The sequence below is a fragment of the Triturus cristatus genome, chromosome 7 (genome assembly GCF_964204655.1).
Source record: "Triturus cristatus chromosome 7, aTriCri1.1, whole genome shotgun sequence".
Taxonomy (NCBI): domain Eukaryota; kingdom Metazoa; phylum Chordata; class Amphibia; order Caudata; family Salamandridae; genus Triturus; species Triturus cristatus.
In genome coordinates this window covers 787,060,247-787,082,820 of record NC_140590.1, presented here as the reverse complement: position 1 = coordinate 787,082,820, position 22,574 = coordinate 787,060,247, and the positions used below count along the sequence as shown (strand labels likewise).

Here is a 22,574-nt window from a genome sequence, read left to right as displayed (position 1 = left end):
GGTACCCATACATGCAGCAAGGGGGTGCCTGGAAAAACATTCTAAAATATGTGGTAAATGGTGGGATTACTGCAGGCTAGGCCTTATTACGGCAAATGTTTAGTGATGCTTGGTGTTGATAAGTGACAAATGGGTATTACCTAATGTTGCTTACAATTCAAGCTGCTTACTTTTTGTCTAAAAATTCCAATAAAAATGATTATCAAAAAAAGGAACAGGAAATAACTTCTTGAGATATTATTGACATTGCATAACAGTCTACATATGTTTGTGTGGCAATTCTTAGAAAAGTCAAGGCATAAAATCAGGGAAAGTGCTGATTAGAGAATTAGTAAAAAACATAATGATAACATTTCAAAACGACCTATTCTTTTTGCTCTAGAGCAATCAGCGTTTTCTTCGGTCTGGGTGCTGTGTAGATGCAACAATGCCTCCTCGGGGGACTATACTTTAGAGTCCTGTGTTCTGGAAACTGACTAGTTGTGGTTCAGATTTTCATTTGGCAAGAGTGCCTACAAGGCAGGTCAACAGCTGGACAAATAGGCCTAATCCATATGAACTGGGAACTAGAGTCTGTGATCACCTGCAATCTTAAACACACAGGATTTATGGAACAGATAACGACTATGAGCACCCGTCATGCTATTCTGCAATCAGGGTGACTGGCTTCAGTCAACAAACAATACAGTACCCCAAAATCTTAGGTGAAGTGATGTACCTCTGTGTTCCTCTGTATCTGGGTGATGCTGTGATATGACCTCCAATGGGTCAGAAGATGGTCCCATGCAGGTTGGAAATAATGCAGGTCATCCGAATTTGCAGCGTTTTAATGCCTCTCTTCTTGTTCAGGACCTCTGGTCTTGCAATTGTTTCTCATGTCAATTCTGTCTGACTGTACAGCAGTGCTCTCATGGCTCCTGGCTGGTCTACTGTTTTGTAGTATCATTCTCTCAGGTAGATGGGCATTGCTTTTCGGCCTCCTAGTCAGTGGCCTGCTCCTCCCCTAGCAATAGCATCCCACCTCCCTCTTTTTCTAGGGTATAGGTGTCATATAAGAGCCTCTTTCTGAGTCTAGGTCTGTCCTCATTCGGTAAGAACATACTCATAGATCACATGTCTTTGACAAGCTTTTTCTCTTAATCAGTGCATAAACACTCCCTGAGGTTCGGATGAATTACAACATACTGGGCAAGTGGGACCAGTATTTCTCCCCTGTGCTTCGGCCAAATAAAAACATCTGCTTTATCCAAAGCTTCTAGCACTGTTCTAATCAGGAATCAGAACAGAGTGCATGCCTTTCCTTCTCTTTCCCTGGCTTTTGCTGAGGAGTCAGAGGAATAGTTATTTTCAGCTGGCCAAGTTTTTTGGTGGATTGTCTCCAGGGTCCCCAGGCAGGTCACTCTGATTGCAATTTAACTTATTTTGCCACGCATGAAGTTAAGGGGGAATCTTAGGTACAATGGAGGCATACACGTGTTTGGTGGGAAACAGTGCAGATTTTCTGAGACCAGCTGATACCTCTGCAGTGTTGGGGCAGGGATCCAAGACAAAGAATATGGAGGCTGGCACATTCACAGAGAATCATAGAAGAGAAGGTGCAGAGTAACCTCCATATGTAGGATAACTATATGCTATATTCTACATGAATAGCATTCATACTGCACATTCACCTAATTCTGCATGCACATGAAGTACACATTTACCACACCATGGAGGAAATGTAGGAACCACACTTTTAGGGGACTGCAGGGCTGCTACGAGGGAAAGGCTGGCAGGTCTGTTCCACTCCTCTGCAAAGTTACAGGCAAGAAAGCATGTGCCACTTTAAATAGAATCATCTGCTTCCAACCTTAGTCTGGTTCTCTGGTACAAGTGGGCCGTAATTACCATTGACAATAGGTGTGGGTGCACTGTTGGTGCACTCATTAATGAGAAGGCTCTAGGCTTTACCCTTGCACATCAGAAGGGAATGCAAACCACTTCCAGAAGTCTCACGGACTTAACATCCATTGATGGAAATCATAAGACAAGCACACCCCGATCTCCAGACTCGCCCACATTGGCTTCCAAGGCAACACACTCAACTGGATCTCCTCCTTCCTCTCCAACCAAACCCAGAGGATCTACCTACCACCCTTCTCCTCCGCACCCAAAGACATCCTATGTGGTGTTCCCCAGGGGTATTTGCTCAGCCCCACCCTCTTCAACACCTACATGACACCTTTGGCAGACATCGCCCATACCCACGGACTCAACATCATCTCCCATGCCGGTGACACCCAGCTCGTCCTATCCCTCACAAAAGATGCCGACATCACAAAAGCCAACTTCCAACACATCATGACCGACATCGCCACCTGGATGAAGACCAAACTGCCTCAAACTCAACTCCAATAAGACAAAGGTTATCATCCTCAGAAACAAACCGTCCCTGTGGAACGAAACCTGGTGGCCCGCCGCACTCGGCCCCTCACCCACTCTCTCCAGTCACACACGCAATTTCGGTATCATCCTGGACACTCACTTGACCATGAAACAACAGATCAATGTCGTCTTCTCTGCCTGCTTCCTCACCCTTCACATGCTCCGCAAGATCTTTCAATGGATCCCCGTTTCATCCAGGAAGGCAGTCACCCAGGCCCTCATCACTAGCCGACTCGACTATGGCAACACACTCTACACCGGAACCACCAAACAACTCCTGGACTACCTCCAAATCATCCAGAACTCGGCAGCAAGACTGATCTTCGGCCTCCCCAGAAGAAACAGCATCACCCCGCACCTCAGAGCTCTCCACTGGCTGCCCGTTCAGGAAGGATGTCTCTTCAAGCTCCTCACACATACCTACAAAGCCCTCCACAAGTACAGACCCTCCTACCTCAATGACCACCTTACATTCCACCAACTGACTAGGGAACTCCGATCCTCCACTTTGCCTTGGCCCAAATCCCCTTAATCTGCGGCAGCTCCTTCTCCTACCTCGCCACCAGATCTTAGAACGACCTCCCCCTCCACCTGCGCACCTCACCATCTCTGAAGGACTTCAGAAAGCAGCTCAAGACCTGGTTTTTCGACCAAGGCTCACACTGCCCATCAGCACCTTGAGACACCTGATTGATGAATTAAAATGTCAAACATGCAGGTTTGAAAACAAGTGCAAGGACTTCTGTCACAGATACTTGGGTAAGAAAATGTGGGAGAAGTCCGGCTAGGTAAAAATGGAAAACTCAGGAAAAACAGACTGGGTGGAGACAAGAGCTAAGCTATTGGGAGGAGCATGGATTGACAGTGGGAGAAAGGAAAGTGGGGGGACTCGAGAATGGATGGAGCTAATGCAGCACAGAAGGCCAAAGTCAGAGAACTCCTGGAAAGGTAAAAAATAGTAGGTTGATCCAAGAAATGGCTAAGTGGGGGCAGGGAAGGACCAACTAGGAAGGGATAAAAAAAGACAATTATGTGGGGTTAGTCAATTAAAGCCAGCGTGGGAGAGGACGGTGTAGGATAGTCATAGGAGTCAATGAAGTACACAGTAGGAGGATCCATGGAGCGACATAGCCGAGGAGCATGAGATGGACCTACTGGGAGGAGTTAGGATAAAAGAGAAAGGCATGAGTCACAGTTAGGCAGACTGGAAGGAGTAAGAAGATAAGAGGAGAAGTAGGTACTGAAGAACAGAGCAAAACAAGGCAAGGAGCGACAGTGGATGTGGTCAGGTAAGGACAGAGTGAGAGGAGGCAGAGAGTGGAGAATGGCCTGAGAGATTGTAAAGGAGAGTAGTAGTAGCCTTGGAAGGGCAGAGCAGGAGGATTCACAAAATCCATAGTGGTTTGAGTGAAGTGAGGCTATAGTGGGAGTAGACAGGGATGAGCAGTGTGGGAGCGGTACCAGACAGACACAGTGGAAGGAGTTTAGAAAGTCAAGAGTGGGTAAAGCTAGGGAAGGATGGAGTAGGAGGAGCTGGACAGATGTTGCGCTGGAGGAAGCAGTAGAGTACACAGTCTGACCTGTAAAGCTATTTATGCTTGATTGCCAATCTTGTTTAGAACAATTCTCCCTTTACCATTTAAGTCAGATGTAGCACTCTTTTTTCCTGCCTTACTCCTCCCGTTTCCATCTACCGGGCACGTAAACAAAGCTTAATCCGTATCGACAGTCAATGACTATCTTAAATTCAGGAGAACAGTGAAGCCCTGGTTAGTGTCCCCTAAGCAACATGATCATTAAGCTGGCAGCTTCGGTTGTGCTAATAAGCTCATGGGTTTATATAAAGAAGGGTTACTACACTTACACGGTCTCACTGTCATTTCTTTTCACTGCTGTTGATGAAGGTGGATAACTAGCACTGTGAGTGTACCGTGGCACTCTCACGATAATCTTGCACTGAAGCCTACCCAAGAACACATGAGGGGTACCAACACACACCCTAGCTCAGAGGAGAGAAGCAGGAGAGTAATGAGAAGCTAAAAATGATCTGGAAGCATGAGCACTAGCAACGGGGTAAGAAGACACACACCCACATATACACACAGTTGTACATGTGCATTGCTAACACTCCACGTGGCCCTCAAAATCGGTGAGGTGTGTATGGAAGACATGTAGACTAATTTAGGGAATATATATTCAACATGATATAGAATGCTGTGAGTAACACAAGAAAGGATGGGTGTGTATGCAACAAGAACTGGCATATGGATTTCCTAGGATACGTTTTTTGGGATCATACACTATTTCGTTCTTAGTCTTTTCAAGTCCAGTACATGATACCCAGATATTAACAGGGCACCATGTGTTTTGATTTAGGATTTGTAGTGAGCAGAAAGTTGTATCCGTCCCTTTATTTCCCCCCTGTAACCTCTGACATTCAACCGCTTTCTCTGTTCCCACAACCTCCCATTCCGTATGCTAATCCACATGTCTTCTCTAACACCATCCCCCAGGCCCTTTTTCCCCGATACACAGCTCGGGCCCGGTGTGCTTCCCACACTATACCTTTCTCTCTGTCCTTCCACTCAACCCGGTGCTCCCTCAGCCTACATTATTACACCACACAGTGATGAAAGAAAAGGCAATTACATTCCCATTGGTAACAGCTGTTGAACACCAAATGCATAAACTAAATAAAATATCACCTGGGTAAGACAAGGTGCTCTTCACACAGTTTGTCTGATCACGCACAAGGGTTAGATGCTAGGTGACCACTATACAATTGCCCCCGTCTGACAGCTGATAACAAAATAAGCTTCTGAGCAAGATCACCAGGACGATTTGAGCATGCAGAACATCCTCATGTAAGGACTAGCCAGAATTTTAGACTCAAAGAGCATATGCATGTGGGTTAAACCTCAGGATGCTTATGACACACCAAAAATCAGTGCCAAACCATCAGTGCACTCCCTTTCGATAGAAGGCCACTGGACTGATTTCTTCCGCCTCGGGGTGCAATTGATAACCCACAATGGAAGGATTTGTCTGGCCTTTTGAGTGAAATTACAGTAAATAAATGCAGACGCCTTTAAAGTTGAGTGGATGTCAATTTACGATGAGTGTGAGCTCATTGTAGGTGAACATTAGCTTGTTCATTTTGAGTGTGACTCCGCTCATGGTGAACATTAGATCTTTGCGATGAACATGAATATGTTCAGTATGAGACCATTTAGAGTGAGTGTGAGAAAATTCAAAGTGAGTTTTAGATCGTCGTAGGTGAGCATCATTTCTTCAAAGAACAGTGTGGGGCCATTCAAGGTGAGTATAAGCTCCTTCAAGGTGAGGATAAGACCATTCAAGGTGATGCAGTGGCCCTACACGTTGGGTGTAAGCTCATTCAAGGTCAGTATGACACTCCGATACGTGGGTCTGCATTCTTTGAAGATCTCTCAGAGCATATCCTTTTGACGAGGCCATTTTTAGGTGAAGAAAAAAGTTATGTTTAGGTGTGAGACCATTAAGGTAACTGTGAGTTCTTTGAAGCGGGGTGTGAGTTCATTTCAAAGGAGTGCAAACTCGGTCAAGATGAGTGTGTGCTAAGGGAAGATAAGTGTAAATTACTTTGTGTATTTTTAGCTCACTGACATTCAGTGTTGAGATGAGGTGAGTTAGTTTGGGAGGCAGTTAACTCATTTTTTGTGGGCATGAGTCAGTTTCAGCACTGTGTGTTCATGGTGAGTGTGGCTATTCTTGGTCAATGAACTTTTTGAAGGTGAATGTGAACTTATGCGATATGAACCTTAGCACATGTTATTTCTTATGAGTGAGTGTAGCACAACTGAGGTGCATGTCTTCCAGCGGCTTCCCTGAATACGGGTCCATTTAAGATGAGTCCACAGATGTGAGTGAGATTTCAAAGAAATAATAAGCATGATCAGAGTGTGAGGTTGAGTGTGACCCCATTTGAGACATGCTCTCCATTTGTGAGTGAATGTGAGTAAATGTCAAAGTGAGTGCATCACCTTATGTGAATGACAATGCCTTCAAGAGAACTCTTATGCATCACTAATTTCCTCTGCAGGTGATGGGCTTCGGGCTCTATCTCATGGATGGCAACATCAGTAATATCTACAAACTGGACGCCAAGAAGCGCATTAATCTCAGCAAGATCGATAAGTTCTTTAAGGTCAGGCATGATATTCTTTTTTTGTATCCAACCAGGTTTTAAAGCAGAACAAATCTTACTGTGCTGCAGCTGCTTCCTGTGTTTTTTCTCTCTTCCAATGGCATTTCACCCTTCCACTACTCCTGCTATTTTAAATCAAAACTTTTTAGACCCTTCACAGCCCTCTCTCCGCGCCTGCTGTGGAGTAATACGCCCCGGTGCAGCTTGTGTAATAATGGTTTTGGTGGTGGCGTTGTCTTCCTGACAGTTTTTTCCTCTGTGGCAGAGCATGTGCCGACCATATATCTGTGAAAGCAGTTTTTTCTTTCTGGCAGGTGAGGTTCGGTCCTACTCATCGTGGGATCTCTAGTGTGGGCCTTGTGTCTGGGGGTGGGGGGCTCATGCCTCTTGCATAGGAGCTTTGATACTTTTGATATGTCTCAGCCCTATGAAGATTATATCATCCAAAAGGGTCTTCCTCCAGACAGAGAGGTCAAGTGTCGGTGTTTCCCTCTTAATGCCAGGGTTCAATCCATATCTGCAATCAATGATCCACAAAATGTTATACCTCTGATTTAGTTGCATGACCTGTAGACTATGGTCCTCTGGTCCGAATTCTCCAAGGGTGTGTTTATTGCAAAGACCCTCTTTTGTGTCTGGGCTTCTTCTGAGTTCACAGCAGCCAGGATGTTTTTGACACCTCAGTGGAGGTAGGGGCCATTGCTGGCTCTAATATTATCCTAGGTGAAGATTCCAAATGGTTGGCATCCCTTTTGGATGTTTAGTGCACAAACAGCCTGGCCCTCAGGCTTAGGGAGATTAAACTGGTTCTTGTAAGTATCAAACTATGTCTTAGGCCTAGTACTTTTTTAGACAGAGAGGCTATCAGGAGTTAATGGATTGCAATTCAAGATTATTCCAGTTAACAGTTATGACAACTTCCCATCCATTTATGGAAACCTACAGAAGTGTCTAACGTCTCTATCTCACCTGGCTTTCCAGTCGAAGAGACTATGGCCTGGTTACACCCCTTCCTCTATGGCGCTTAGTGAAAGCCTGCCTACTATGATGTGATTTCATGCCACTTTCAAGCTACCATGTTGCCAAAATCAATGCCACTAGATTTCCATTGGCCTGTTGTAAAAGGTTTCTGCTGCAGGGTCCTCATGCCATTTTGCACTGCATACATACTTAATGCTTAATAAGGGCTATGGAAAGTGCTACACGAATGCCAATACAATATAAATTCTACCACATGAACTTTGTATTTTAATCTACCACTTGAATTTCAGGTTTAACAAATGCCTAGAGAACCGAGGGCTCCTCACTCACCATTCCTGTTCATCTTCAGATAAACCTGGTGATACTCGCTAGTGAAGAGAAATGTGGTACAGGCCTGAACTTATCAGCATGGGAAAGTAGATGTTCTCCCTAACAAACTACCTGTCCCAAAATAAAATGGCTCTTTAGAATGCTTTTGCACAGAGACCATAAGATTGAACCCGGTATGTCGTCATTTTGAAAATTTGCCTACATGAGGAATGTCTGCCTTAGGAAATCAAGCTGACAAAACTACCTGTTAGAGAAATACCAAAATGCTTTTTCCACAAAAAATAGTATTTTTTCATGAAAAGGGCATATGTCATCAAGAGAAAGGTAAGAAAGTAGATGGGGAGAGTGCATAGGATGGAAGAAACGTAGGTGGGTTGTAGGAAGTAATACATAGAAAATTTAAAAAGGGAGTAAAGAAGGAGTGTAGAAAATGAGTTGGTACTAAAGAAAGTGAAGGTGAAAATAAAGCACGAGAAAATAGCATGGGTAGAGGGTATGGGATGGGAATATAGAAGGCGTAGAGGAAATGGCGAGTGGTGTGGCACAGCAGCCAGAGTGGCTGAATCCGGAGCGCCGGGCTCGCGTCTCTATTCCCAGCTCAGCACCATGTGACTCTGGGCAATAGCTCACTTAATTTTCCAGATGGCCCCCAGCGCCTTGAAGCCCTTAAGGGGGTGATATGTTCGCACTTCACAAATGTGAATTATTATTATTATTAAAGTTATAAAAGTAACATTTTATAAAGGGAGTAAAGAAGGAGGGTAGGAGACATATGGTATTAAAGAAAGGGGAGGTAAAAGAATACAAGGAAGTAAAAGGGGGAAAGGTAATGGTGGATGTTGTATTCAGTGGGGAATATGGGGATAGGGAAGTAGTAAAAACGAAAAAAGATTAAAGCTAGAGGGTCTAAGACTGTATGGGTATTAAAAAAAGGGAAGGGGAGGTGAGGGGGTTAAGAGAGGAGCCTCCTTTAAAATGGGGGATGTAGAAGTGTAATACCCTATAAACAACAAAAAATGAATAAATTAATTGGTTCAGTCAAACTGGAGAAATCCATTATTAAAGAAAAATGTGCCAAAAAAGGTTTGACCAAACAATGTCATCAGAACCAGTTTCTTAGGTATGTACTTCATAAGAAACATATCCAATCATTGGAACCAGCTTTCAGAAATTTAGGGCAAATCCTGAAAGCTCTCATGTATGCAGAATGAGCTGCATGCTTGTGACAAGGGCCCTCGACTTCCTTCTTAGTGCAGGTTTGTTTTGAGGGGCGGTCTCTGTGCCCTTGGGCAGGTATTGTGTGCAGGAGGGGGACTCCGTCATTTTTTACCGAGGGGATGCCACTACCTGAGGCAGGTACCGTGTCACAAATGTGGGTATAGCTCTTTCTGCCTGTTGATGTCTATCTGCCCTGGAGAAAGCAGCATCTGATATGTGACCTCCTACTTACTACTGGGTGAAGATCAGCATTAGAGGAAGGCAGTGTCTAAGATGAGTCTCCCTTCTCGTGCCAGGTGAACCTCTGGGCATATGGAGCACTCTCTGCCCTTGGGAAGTCAGAATGTATGACGTGGGGTGGGGCACCTCAAGCTTGCTCCCAGGTGAAGCTTGATGCTAAGGTGCTCACTCTGCTGTGTGTCAGGCTTTATGATTGAGATGGGGATCACATTCTTTCTAGATTACTTGGATTTTCATATCCCAGTATGTCTGAGATAGGGAACACCTATTTCCCACAGGTGAACTTCAGTGCTGACAGGTGCTTTTCTTCTCTCTTGCAGCAGCTGCAGGTGGTGCCTCTGTTCGGGGATATGCAGATAGAGCTGGCCAGATACATTAAGACCAGTGCTCACTATGAGGAGAACAAGTCCAAGTGAGTGCCTGCCGTAATGTCTCTTGGACTCTCTGGGAGCTCAGGGAGGGCAGTCATTGGATGTTCCACTGTGAGTAGCTGTGTCTTGAAAGTAAGGACGAATTTCTGTGCACAAGGCCTGTGTTATATGTGTGAAGTGCCTGCAGGTGTGACGTGTAAGGCTGTGTATGAGCTATGAAGTGTGTGTGAGGTGCATGGAATTGAGTGATATAAAGTTGTGTAAGAGACCAGGTGCCATATATAAAGTGCCCCAGGGATGCAACAGGCAAGTGCACCCCCTTTCTGCTCTCCCAGGGCACTTTGCTATTACAGAAGCTTGCGGGCTACTTCTGTTATATGGGACAGCATATGTAGTGCCAGTACGATTCTAAGGAGAAGTTCCCGCATTTCCATGTGGATGTGGCCCCACGCCAATGATGGAAACACTTTGCTTCTGCACCCATGCTGCATAATGGACACATGTGTTCAGACGAAAAGGGGCTGTCACTGACTGTGCATCACAAAGAGGTGCTGAAAGATCAATTGAGCTACCCAACTGCATCCTCTATAAGGGGGAAAGGACATCCCATAGTCCCCCCCACAGACATCCCCTTGCATGCTGGCGCAGTCACTTATCTCTGTCTACCTTTCTAAAGCAGGCTGGGTACCAGCTGCACTGTGTAAGGCGGAGTGGCTGATTCAAAGAGTAGTCTTCCTTTCGTTAATGTGCTAGCCACAGGTCACTCCATATTGGCTGGAGAGAAGATGACTAGGGTATCGGTTAAGAGTTTGGTGAGCAGCTTGTCCATCTGTCAGGGTTGTAAAGCACTTTACGTCCGCCACCCTGCCTGACTACTGCTCGCCAAATTTAGAGATTTCTTCCAGTAGTGTTCTCTGTGCCTTCAGCTGAACCACCGTAACAGCGGTTTCTGTGAAGGCACTAAAAGTATGATGGATAGTCGTCGTGCGGTAGATGGCGTTCACCAAACCTTTTGGTTTTTCATTAAAAAAAACTCCCAACACGGGAGTTTCTTTCCAAAAAACAAAAATTACTCCACATCCTAGGGGATTTCTCTCAGGGTATCAGGGGCATTCTTTTTTTCTGTCTGTGACTGCCATGTTTTTGCACATGGTGACAGACACAAAAAAATACATTAGACTGTCTGCACTAAATAGGATGGACTATCTGATGTCCTTATTCTTATGGCACCTACTTTGCTGGGCCATTGGAGTGAGGTTGCTGATAGCGGAATCAGTGAGGGCACTGCCATTGAAAACAATGACAGTCTACCTGACTCAGAATACACTAAGTAAACTGAGGATTTGGCGGACAGGGTATGCCATCACACGTCTGACCTCTACAGGCTGACTATCACACCTGGCCCATGAGAACAACCACATGCAGTAGACCATGAAGGTAAGGGACTGGCCTTAGAGTCTGCAACTCCCTAGCTTCATAAAAATCTCTTGTATACTTTGAAATAATGTCTCTCAGTGGAAACCTGTGGAAACAGTACTGGCTCAGGCATATCTAAGCATAGCCAAAAGAGGGAGAATTGATGTTACTCAGTATTGTATTGTAATATTTAGATAACGCTTACTATCCCTATTTGGGGTGCTGAAATGCTTGCCTACATGCCTAGTAGGCTACAGAGTGTATAAAAAGAGAGGGCCAGAAGAAATACAGTGGTCCTCACATGGAGTACTAAAGCATTGTGTAAGAGTGTCAATGAAAAGAGAAAGCAGTTTTGCAGTGTATTTGGTGAAAGCTATTTACTCTGTACCCCAGGAGGCAGAAGTACCTAGTGCCTAATAGTGTCTATAAAGGGTCCCAAGGCAAAGTCCAAACGATCCATAGAAAGACAGAAGGCCAGAGAAAACACAACACACTTGAACACTCATTCCACACAATCACAGCTATCCATGTAAGCAGCCCAATAATTGAAACAGAGCTGCCACACACTTCAGCCGTATTGCAGGGCAAAGAGTAATACAAGAAAAATATCTTCGAATAGCACTTCGACGGATCTACTCAAGTGAAATACATGTGATGCACATCTGTTTTTTAGGTGCCGGAGTTGTGCATGACTTGCAGACACCTTTCTGAGGCATCAGCTTCATTATGGTTGTGTGCAGGTATAGTACAGTTTCCTGAAGATGAGTAATAGAGGTGTCTTGTGCTCTGCGAGTACAATAATGGAACAAAACTAGTGGGAGGTAGCAGGTGTATTCTTGCTAGTACATGCTTGTAATTCAGCGAGCGTATGTGTTTGTGTAAGTGTATGTGTGTGTGTGTGTATGTATAATGGATATGTGTTTGTATCTGTGTTTGTGGGAGCGTTTTTGGGTGTGCGTGTGTGTGCACTCTTTTGTGTCTGCATGAAAAACAATCTTTGAGTGTATGTGCTCATGACTTTAGATGATGGTTTGTGTATGTATGTGTGTGCGTGTCTGTGGTGTGTGTGTGTGTGTATAAATATATATGTATAAATATATATATGTGTATATATATATACATATATATATATATATATATATATATATATATATATATATATATATATATATATATATATATATATATATATATATATATATATATATATATATATATATATTAGTGTGTGTGTAACTGTCACTGCTACGCTTCATTTGTGTTTAGGTGTGTGTATACATATTCGTGCTCGTGTCTGTATATACCTGTATATGTGTGTACATATTCGTGCATCTGTGTGTACACATACCAAGCCTTTGTTGCTGCTTTGAGTTGTTTCTTCTCCACCATTTACTTCCGGTTAAGACATTGCTCAGAGCAGAGACCAGAGGCAGCTTCCACACGGCAGAACTATGTTCCTGGGAATTTGTTTAGGCAGAGGGGGAGGCAGAGAATGGCTGGTTCAAGTGACTTGACTAACTGTGTTTAGCAAGCACTCTAGAGGGGTGGTTATCATGTTGATATGTGAGTGTATGTGCAGTTGTTGGATGACTCTTCTGGAGAGGGGAGGTATGGCCGATCTAATAAAGGTGTGAGTGCTCTCATTCTCTTATAATGACGGAAAGGTTTCCCTAGGGTTTGGGTAGAGGGTACATTTGAAAAGTGGGGATTTAACTTTATTCGGGTAGTCCAGTAGAATTTGGTCTGCTATGGGACACGATGACCAACTTACTCATTTTGCTGGCAAGAAGATGTGGCCAATGATCCAACTTTAGCAGCAGCTTCTGGCAAAAAAAAGTGAAGCAGCAGATTCATCACTAGATTCATGCAGCTTCGCAGAGGGTGTGCTGTCTTCACATGGAAGGTTATTTGACCACCATCTTGTCTGCATGAAATCATTGTGGGGTTAAACACACCTCTGTGCACCCTTCCTCACCCAATGACGTCATACCTCTCACCAGTGATTCATAGCACCCTCTGTTCTTCCTATCTGGCGTAATCCGTCTTTCTAAATAATCATCATTGATACCCTTAGCCACCTCTGCATATCTCAAATTGTACTCCCAACCACCACGTGTTTCCGCACTCTATAGCCTCTTTCCCCAACTTACTGAACTTTGCGTCTGATACTTCTGCCCTTTCACCTGGAAGATCTCCTGACCAGCCTCAATTTGGTATTCTGGCTGCTGTTCCCTGGGACCACCCTCTAGCTTTCAGCAGGGACTCCCACCCGGTTCCTATGTCTCTCAGCCTCTCTTACAGGTTTTACTTTCCTGCCCAGGTGGACCTGCACCCAGAGCAGCATCAGCCCCCAGTACAACATCTGTGAGCAGATGGTGCAGATCCGAGACGACCACATCCGATTCATCTCGGAGCTAGCTCGCTACAGCAACAGTGAGGTAAGAGTGAACTCTGGAGAAGATTGTGCATGGGGTTGAGGACAATATCAACAGTGATAGAAGTGGCCTGGAAGGACGCAGCAGTGATAGGAGAGAGACTGCCCATTAAAAGATACTCATCTACGGCAAGGTATGGTGTGAAAGAGAAATCATTGATGGGCTACAGTAACAAGATATAAAGATGACACTAAAGAAAAAAGGGGCTTGAGGGAAAGAGCTACAGCTCTTGTGAGGTAACAGAGGGACCAAAGGGAAGAGAAGACGGGAAGCAGAGAGACTGGGGAGTAAAAGCAATAAAGCAACAATGAGGAAAGGGTTGGTAAGGATGGTAAATGGCACGCGAGTGGTGGGCTGGAATGAGAGGGTGACAGTATCAGTGAGATGGCAGCAGATCCCCTAGAGAAGAAGTCCGTCGCAACACTGAGAGGTCTGTAGCAACACTGAGCTAAGGGTGGATCCGGTGAATGAAGCTAGCATAAGCAGCAAAGGGGAAAGACAAAGAGGTGCTTCAGAAACAGGCAAACTTCTTTATTGAACAGGTATTTCCAAGTAAGTGGGGAAATAAAGTCAGTGGGAGAAAGGCATATTAATGTGAGCTGACACTATGAGGGCACTGAAGAGGCAGAGAGGAGAATGGCATTAGGATGCTCCCCGGGTGCATGAGGGAGGTGTGCAAGGGCCATCGGAATATAACTGTCAAAAGGAATGAATAGAAGGCCAGGGAAAGCTAGCCATGGCCCACTTAAAGTAGACAGAATGACGATGGCACCAAAATGTCAAAGTGCAACAATGCCTGCCGTCCCATTAAAGGAAAAGAAAGTGTATCCTACCTGGAGTTCTAAGGTGTAGGTAATTGTCCCTTTTCCATTAGGTCTTCTGTAGCTCTGTGGCCAAAGTGTGCCCATCTTAAGGTCTGCCACAATGGAGATGTGTGCTAATTTATTATTAATTGTTGCTCTGCACTTTGGCCTGTCTTATGTCTTTGTTTCACAGGTGGTGACTGGCTCTGGGCTCGACAGCCAAAAGTCAGACGAAGAATATAGGGAGCTCTTTGACCTAGCCTTACGTGGTCTGCAGCTGCTGTCCAAGTGGAGTGCCCATGTCATGGAGGTGGTAAGCAGTGGGAATGTGATGTTGGGGTCAGGAAATCTTCAGTATATGCAGGATGAGATTAGTTTGGACTGAAAACTATGCATTCTAGGTTTTTGTGGGCCCCACAACCAGGAACTAAAGATTATTTTAAAATGTTTGGCTCAAAGTATTGGAGGGCATATACAGAACTATACATTTAGACAGGAACATGATAGAAATGACATTTACAACTGCAAAAAACGTCGCCCACCGAATCGGGATTTAAGCACTTGTCTGACCCTAAATCTCCCTTGCTGCTTTGGAAGGTGTGCCAATGTGGCACATTTTCCATTTTGTATTAAGTTTGGGGTTAGGATGGTAACATGGGTATTCCCAGGAGAGAAGTTAAGTTATCCATTACCAAGGGAATGATTAAAATGCCATAGCCTTGTTCGCATTCATACATTTTTCCAATTGGTTTCTCACCCAATGTGGGCTCTTAGCCTTAGTATGAAAAGCAGTATTAGTAAGTAAGTATGCCTGTCGGGTGGCAAAAACACACAAATACTCCTATATTTTCAGGGAACGTATGTTTTTTGCTGGTGTTGGAAAAAGAGTGTTTTTGAAGGACAAGGGTACCCCTTATGCGAACCTGGGGTGATACAATGTAGAAGAAAACAATGGTTCGGGATGGCCTAAAAAGGTCCAGTGCAAAGAGAAACCCTTAAGAGGGCGGATGATTTTGTATAGGTTCAAAGACTCATACGGGAGAATAATACTTAATATAGAGAAACAGGGGACAGGAAAGGTCAATATATGACACTTATTTATTGTACATAGGATGAATTCAAGTGCTCACATATTTAGTGACAACAAGCGTGACGTGCAGGTGAGGGTGGACGTTTTAAAAAAGAACATCGCATTGGCAACAATAGAGAACCATTTTTTCTTTGTTAAATCAGTACAAAAAAGGTTCAAGTTGCGTAAGGTCGACGACGTTTCGAACTCAATTATTTGAGTTCATCTTCAGGACAAATGTGAGCATATGAACTCTAAATGTGGAAAATGCAAAAATAAACAAGTATAAATAACTCATAAATAAGTCCCTGAACTGTAAATAGCATCACAATCAATTAAATGTACGGTACATAGTGTTCTCCAAATAGTGATGCAATTAGGAAGATCCATTTAGGTGATAACTGAGAAACTGGAAAAATAATCATGAAGACGTAAAATGAACTGTCTACTGCCCAAACAAATGGAAGCATTTAGCAATTTCAAAGTTATTTTCAAGAGACCCGAGGGTCACAAGGACGAATTAGCTATTAGAAATGCTAGCAAGGAAAGGAGGGGGCGTGAGGCCGCGCGAAGAAAATAGACCACTTACTTAGCATATGGGAAGTTAAGTAATGGGGTTGTCGTCATTTAAGGAAGTTGCAACGGAGTGCTCGCCACAGCGGTGAATGCCTCGATAGAAAACAGTGGCCTGGGGAAACGGAGTGATTTGCGGTTTAACAAGACGTAGTACGGTGTAGTTAAGCGAGAATACGGGGTTGTGCCAGAATAAGAGGGAGACACTTACTCGAGTAAAAAACTTAGTCCAACCTGCTCAATGTATGGAGGCGGGGTTCCGGTGCCGGGAAATTAATCTGCAATGGAGGGGGAGTAAGTGATTACCGTCAGACGGATATTAAGGCCGCGAGAGAGGGGAGGGTGAAGAAGGTGATTGCCGAGGTACTTACTCATTTCAGGCGGCACACGGTTCAATCAATGGGGGTCTCGCGGGGGGTGGTGGAGCGGGTCCTGGAATCGTGCAGGTACGCGCAGCGACTGGTAATGTAATGGGAGGTGGAGGGTATTTGAGGAAACGGGTTGCTAATGGTTACGTAAAGCGAAAGCAGCTGCGTGTATTGGAACGCGTGAGGGCCCAGCATCGAGAGTAGGCTCATGAGGCGCCTGTTCTAAAGCGATAGCAAGTGGGAAAAGAAGCATGCGAGTAGGTGCTCGATTGTTAAGTATGGGAACAGTGCATGTTTCCAGAAAGCTGGACAAGCCAATATTGAGACTTGCTAAGTCTAGATGGAATCAAAAAAAATTAGTAATAAAAGAATATTATTAGAAAATAAATAAATTATTAAATTGCAACAACAAATCGTAAACAATCAGCGTTGGAGTTCTAGTAATTTCGGGATCAGTCTTCAATCAAGTGTGTAAATATAGTACAATTGAAAAGCAGTACATAAACGATTGCATTGCTGAAAAAATGGACACGAATGCATACATGTGGCCTTGGGGTAAGCAAGAAATTAGACTGGAGTTTCAAAAGTTAGTGGCACATGGGGCCACGGAATGTGGTTACAGAATGGTTCTGTATTCGTCCAGAGTGTTAAGCCCATGTTCGATAGAGCGGCATTTGAAGATCCATTTGCATTCCATGCGGTTAAGGATTTGTTGTTGATCTCCTCCTCTGTGGTTGTGGTGTAGACTGTCAATCACTTGCCATGTGAAATCAGTTTCAGAGTGTCCTTTGGCCAAAAAATGTTCCACCAGTGGTGCCGTTTGTATTTTGCAGCGGATCCTACTCCTATGTTGAGAGATCCTGGTCTTGATTTTTTGCGTGGTTTGTCCGATATAAAGCAATTGGCAGGGACATTTTATACAGTAAATCAAATTTTGTGCATTGCAATTAGAAAAAAATTGTAAAGTGTGTTTAGTGCCATTATATTCAAAAGACTGGGTGTTACAAGTAGAATCACATGACATACAGTTGTTACACTTATAGTGGCCTTGTAGAGGAGGGAGGCCAAGGAAATAATGTAGAGTATTGTCCTTGTGTGTAGGTTTTTGGGCTCTAACTAGGTGGTCCTTAATATTACGTCCTCTTTTGAAAGCAAAGAGTGGGGTGCCTGTATTAAGTTCCAAAGGGCCTAGTACTGACCAATGTTTCTTTATCATTTTGGTAAGTTTGTTGCTGACTGGGCAAAAGGTAGTTACGCATGTGATCTTGTTGAGGGATGCCTTTTCTTTGGGTTGCAGTAGGAATTCACGGTGTGAATACCATGCTCGTTTCATTGAGCGCTTTACTAAACGTCTAGGGTAGCCCCGGTTAGTGAGTTTCTTGCACAGGATTTCAGCCTCCTGGAAGAAATCCTCTTTGAACCTGCAATTTCTACGAATTCTGAGAAATTGTCCATAAGGTAGGCCATCTCTCAGTGCCCTAGGATGACAGCTATCGTATTGCAAGAGGGTGTTACGCTCTGTCGGTTTTCTGAATAGGGTAATGTAGAGTTCGCCCTCGGAGTTCTTGACCGTGATGTCTAGGTAGTCAATTTTGTTGTTGTCAGAATTGTAGGTGAATTTTAGATCCGGCTGGATGTTATTGAGCCAAGCGCTGAATAGTTGGAGTTCGGTTTCAGTGCCAGACCAAATCATGAATACGTCATCTCTGTATCTACGCCAAACACGAATTTTGTTAAAGAAGGGGTCGTTGTTATTGAGAATGAACTTGTTTTCAATGTCGTCAACAAAAAGTATGGCAAAATTGGGGGCAAAAATGGCCCCCATCGAAGTGCCTTTGCATTGCCTGTAGTACTGATCTTCAAACTTAAAATAGTTTCTGGTAAGCGCTATTTCAAGGAGTGAGATGATAAATTCTGTCGGGACCTGATGTGGTGCTGGGCGTAGATTGAGGTGTTTTTTGATGACTTCTATGCCTTTGTCTTGAGGGATATTGGTGTATAGTGACTCGATGTCCAGAGTGACAAGGAGTTCGGTTTGGGGGTCAAAGGGCTGGGATTCAATGAGATTGATAAAGTGTGTGGTGTCCTTAACATATGTGGTAGTGTCTTGTACCATATTCTTTATAAAAAGTCAATATAGCTCCCTAGAGGTTCTAGAATTGATCCACACCCAGAGAGGATGGGTCTGCCAGGTGGAGTTTCCAGATTCTTGTGGATCTTGGGGGGAGTATATAGGACTGGAGTCCTAGGGCTTTTGTTATTAAGAAAGGAAAATTCGTGTTTGCTGATGTAGCCCTCTTCTAGAGCCGTTTTGGTAACCGTGAGGATGAGATCACTGATGTCTTGAAGGGGGTTGCGCATAAGGCGTTCATAGTTTGACGTGTTCCTGAGTTGGCGGTGAATTTCATTGTCGTAGGCGGTTTTGTCCTGCAGGACGATACCGCCTCCCTTGTCACAGGGTTTTATGACCACATCGTCCAAGTCTTTTAGAGCGTTGAGGCTCTGTCTTTCTTCAAGGCTAACATTAAAAGGAGTGAACCTGTAGTTGGTTTTTATGTCGTTGAAGTCTTTTAGTACAAGATGTTCATAAGCAATAACTTCCGGGGGCATCAAACCACTAGGTGGATTGAATGTGGATTTGGGTCGCAGTCCTGTGATGTCAGTTTTGGTGATTGTCTCTTTATCTTGAAAGAATACATTTAGTCTTACTTTTCTAAAAAATTGAAGAATTTCGGTGTGGATGTCAAACCAGTTTGGTTTTTCCGTGATGACAAAAGACAAACCTCTACTAAGTAGGGCAATGTCAGTTGAGGCCAGTTGATGTTTGGATAAGTTAAAAATAGGCATTTGGTCCATGTTGGACGAGGGAGGTGAGGTGGGAGGGGTTAGTATTGGTAACCCCATTGGTAGAATTTCCTGCGTGTTTGTCGTTCCCCTGGGGGGAGGTTGTACCTGGGTCTCCCTCTGCCTCTCCCTCTGCCTCTCGGTCTCTCCCCTGTGAATGTTTGGCCTCTCTCTAAAAAATTGGGATTGTATGTAGAGGAGCTAGTGCCTTCCCCGGGGTCAGAGTTGTCGGATTCTAGAGAAGAGGTGGAGAACGTGACCGGTTGCCTGTTTCTGAATCTACCCCAAGTGCCTGTTGGATACCTCTGTTGATCTTGGTTGTTTTGTGTAAAGAAGTCTTCTCTGAGGTAGGGGTAGGTTTGTTCTTTATTGTAATTCCTTATGTCTTTTGTCACTTTGGTTGACTTTTTATGGTGTTCAAAATTTTGGAAGTCAACAATCGTGCGTTCTAATTTTTCTAGGGCTGATTTGGCATCTGCCAAACTATCTAGTTCTAAGATTGCCTTTTCTAGTTCTCGGATTTCTAGTAGTTCTTTTCTGCTGTGTTCTAATGCAGTGTCAATACCTAGCACCATCCAGTGGCGGGAGCACGTAGTGCCAATGTGGGCGAAACCGTTCTTAAATTTTGGGTCTTGTAGGAAAATTGCAGGGATATTTCCTACTTGCAAGCCTACCGGGATGATATCGGCTTTCAGATATTCCGTAAGCATACGGGCGTGTAACTCAGTACGTATGTGTTTCTTTTTTAATCTTTCTAGACTAGTCAGTTTCTCACTTGCCACATTAGAATGTGTATTGTTAGCAGGTATCGGTGTATGGAAAAGTGAAGGACCATTAATCAATCTCGCAATATATTCCTCGGTATAAGTCGGGATAGTGGGTGTAGACATAGTCTAAGAGCGAGTGTGTTATACGAGGTAGGAATTCTGGCTGGCCAATGAGTTAGGTAGATGTACATAAATCAAATAGATGAATAGAGTAATTTCTTTATAGTATATCTTAATATAGCCACTAAAAAAGTGGAACCCTTGCAGTGAAGCCACTGCTCGTGCAAGTGTTTTTGAAGGACAAGGGTACCCCTTATGCGAACCTGGGGTGATACAATGTAGAAGAAAACAATGGTTCGGGATGGCCTAAAAAGGTCCAGTGCAAAGAGAAACCCTTAAGAGGGCGGATGATTTTGTATAGGTTCAAAGACTCATACGGGAGAATAATACTTAATATAGAGAAACAGGGGACAGGAAAGGTCAATATATGACACTTATTTATTGTACATAGGATGAATTCAAGTGCTCACATATTTAGTGACAACAAGCGTGACGTGCAGGTGAGGGTGGACGTTTTAAAAAAGAACATCGCATTGGCAACAATAGAGAACCATTTTTTCTTTGTTAAATCAGTACAAAAAAGGTTCAAGTTGCGTAAGGTCGACGACGTTTCGAACTCAATTATTTGAGTTCATCTTCAGGACAAATGTGAGCATATGAACTCTAAATGTGGAAAATGCAAAAATAAACAAGTATAAATAACTCATAAATAAGTCCCTGAACTGTAAATAGCATCACAATCAATTAAATGTACGGTACATAGTGTTCTCCAAATAGTGATGCAATTAGGAAGATCCATTTAGGTGATAATTGAGAAACTGGAAAAATAATCATGAAGACGAAAAATGAACTGTCTACTGCCCAAACAAATGGAAGCATTTAGCAATTTCAAAGTTATTTTCAAGAGACCCGAGGGTCACAAGGACGAATTAGCTATTAGAAATGCTAGCAAGGAAAGGAGGGGGCGTGAGGCCGCGCGAAGAAAATAGACCACTTACTTAGCATATGGGAAGTTAAGTAATGGGGTTGTCGTCATTTAAGGAAGTTGCAACGGAGTGCTCGCCACAGCGGTGAATGCCTCGATAGAAAACAGTGGCCTGGGGAAACGGAGTGATTTGCGGTTTAACAAGACGTAGTACGGTGTAGTTAAGCGAGAATACGGGGTTGTGCCAGAATAAGAGGGAGACACTTACTCGAGTAAAAAACTTAGTCCAACCTGCTCAATGTATGGAGGCGGGGTTCCGGTGCCGGGAAATTAATCTGCAATGGAGGGGGAGTAAGTGATTACCGTCAGACGGATATTAAGGCCGCGAGAGAGGGGAGGGTGAAGAAGGTGATTGCCGAGGTACTTACTCATTTCAGGCGGCACACGGTTCAATCAATGGGGGTCTCGCGGGGGGTGGTGGAGCGGGTCCTGGATGCGTGCAGGTACGCGCAGCGACTGGTAATGTAATGGGAGGTGGAGGGTATTTGAGGAAACGGGTTGCTAATGGTTACGTAAAGCGAAAGCAGCTGCGTGTATTGGAACGCGTGAGGGCCCAGCATCGAGAGTAGGCTCATGAGGCGCCTGTTCTAAAGCGATAGCAAGTGGGAAAAGAAGCATGCGAGTAGGTGCTCGATTGTTAAGTATGGGAACAGTGCATGTTTCCAGAAAGCTGGACAAGCCAATATTGAGACTTGCTAAGTCCAGATGGAATCAAAAAAATTAGTAATAAAAGAATATTATTAGAAAATAAATAAATTATTAAATTGCAACAACAAATAGTAAACAATCAGCGTTGGAGTTCTAGTAATTTCGGGATCAGTCTTCAATCAAGTGTGTAAATATAGTACAATTGAAAAGCAGTACATAAACGATTGCATTGCTGAAAAAATGGACACGAATGTATACATGTGGCCTTGGGGTAAGCAAGAAATTAGACTGGAGTTTCAAAAGTTAGTGGCACATGGGGCCACGGAATGTGGTTACAGAATGGTTCTGTATTCGTCCAGAGTGTTAAGCCCATGTTCGATAGAGCGGCATTTGAAGATCCATTTGCATTCCATGCGGTTAAGGATTTGTTGTTGATCTCCTCCTCTGTGGTTGTGGTGTAGACTGTCAATCACTTGCCATGTGAAATCAGTTTCAGAGTGTCCTTTAGCCAAAAAATGTTCCACCAGTGGTTCCGTTTGTATTTTGCAGCGGATCCTACTCCTATGTTGAGAGATCCTGGTCTTGATTTTTTGCGTGGTTTGTCCGATATAAAGCAATTGGCAGGGACATTTTATACAGTAAATCACACTCTGGACATCGAGTCACTATACACCAATATCCCTCAAGACAAAGGCATAGAAGTCATCAAAAAACACCTCAATCTACGCCCAGCACCACATCAGGTCCCGACAGAATTTATCATCTCACTCCTTGAAATAGCGCTTACCAGAAACTATTTTAAGTTTGAAGATCAGTACTACAGGCAATGCAAAGGCACTTCGATGGGGGCCATTTT

At 43.9% G+C, this 22,574-nt stretch overlaps 1 protein-coding gene across 2 annotated transcripts in view; it reads left to right on the top strand.

The window, feature by feature from the left end:
• CYFIP2 (cytoplasmic FMR1 interacting protein 2) overlaps positions 1–22,574 on the top strand; it is a 172,505-nt gene that overhangs the window by 65,590 nt on the left and 84,341 nt on the right. For both annotated transcript variants that reach the window (XM_085617604.1, XM_085617605.1), the window contains exons 9-12: positions 6,506–6,610; positions 9,700–9,791; positions 13,487–13,604; positions 14,598–14,717. In XM_085617604.1, coding sequence (XP_085473730.1) covers positions 6,506–6,610; positions 9,700–9,791; positions 13,487–13,604; positions 14,598–14,717 — 435 coding nt within the window. The remainder of the gene's footprint in view (positions 1–6,505; positions 6,611–9,699; positions 9,792–13,486; positions 13,605–14,597; positions 14,718–22,574) is intronic.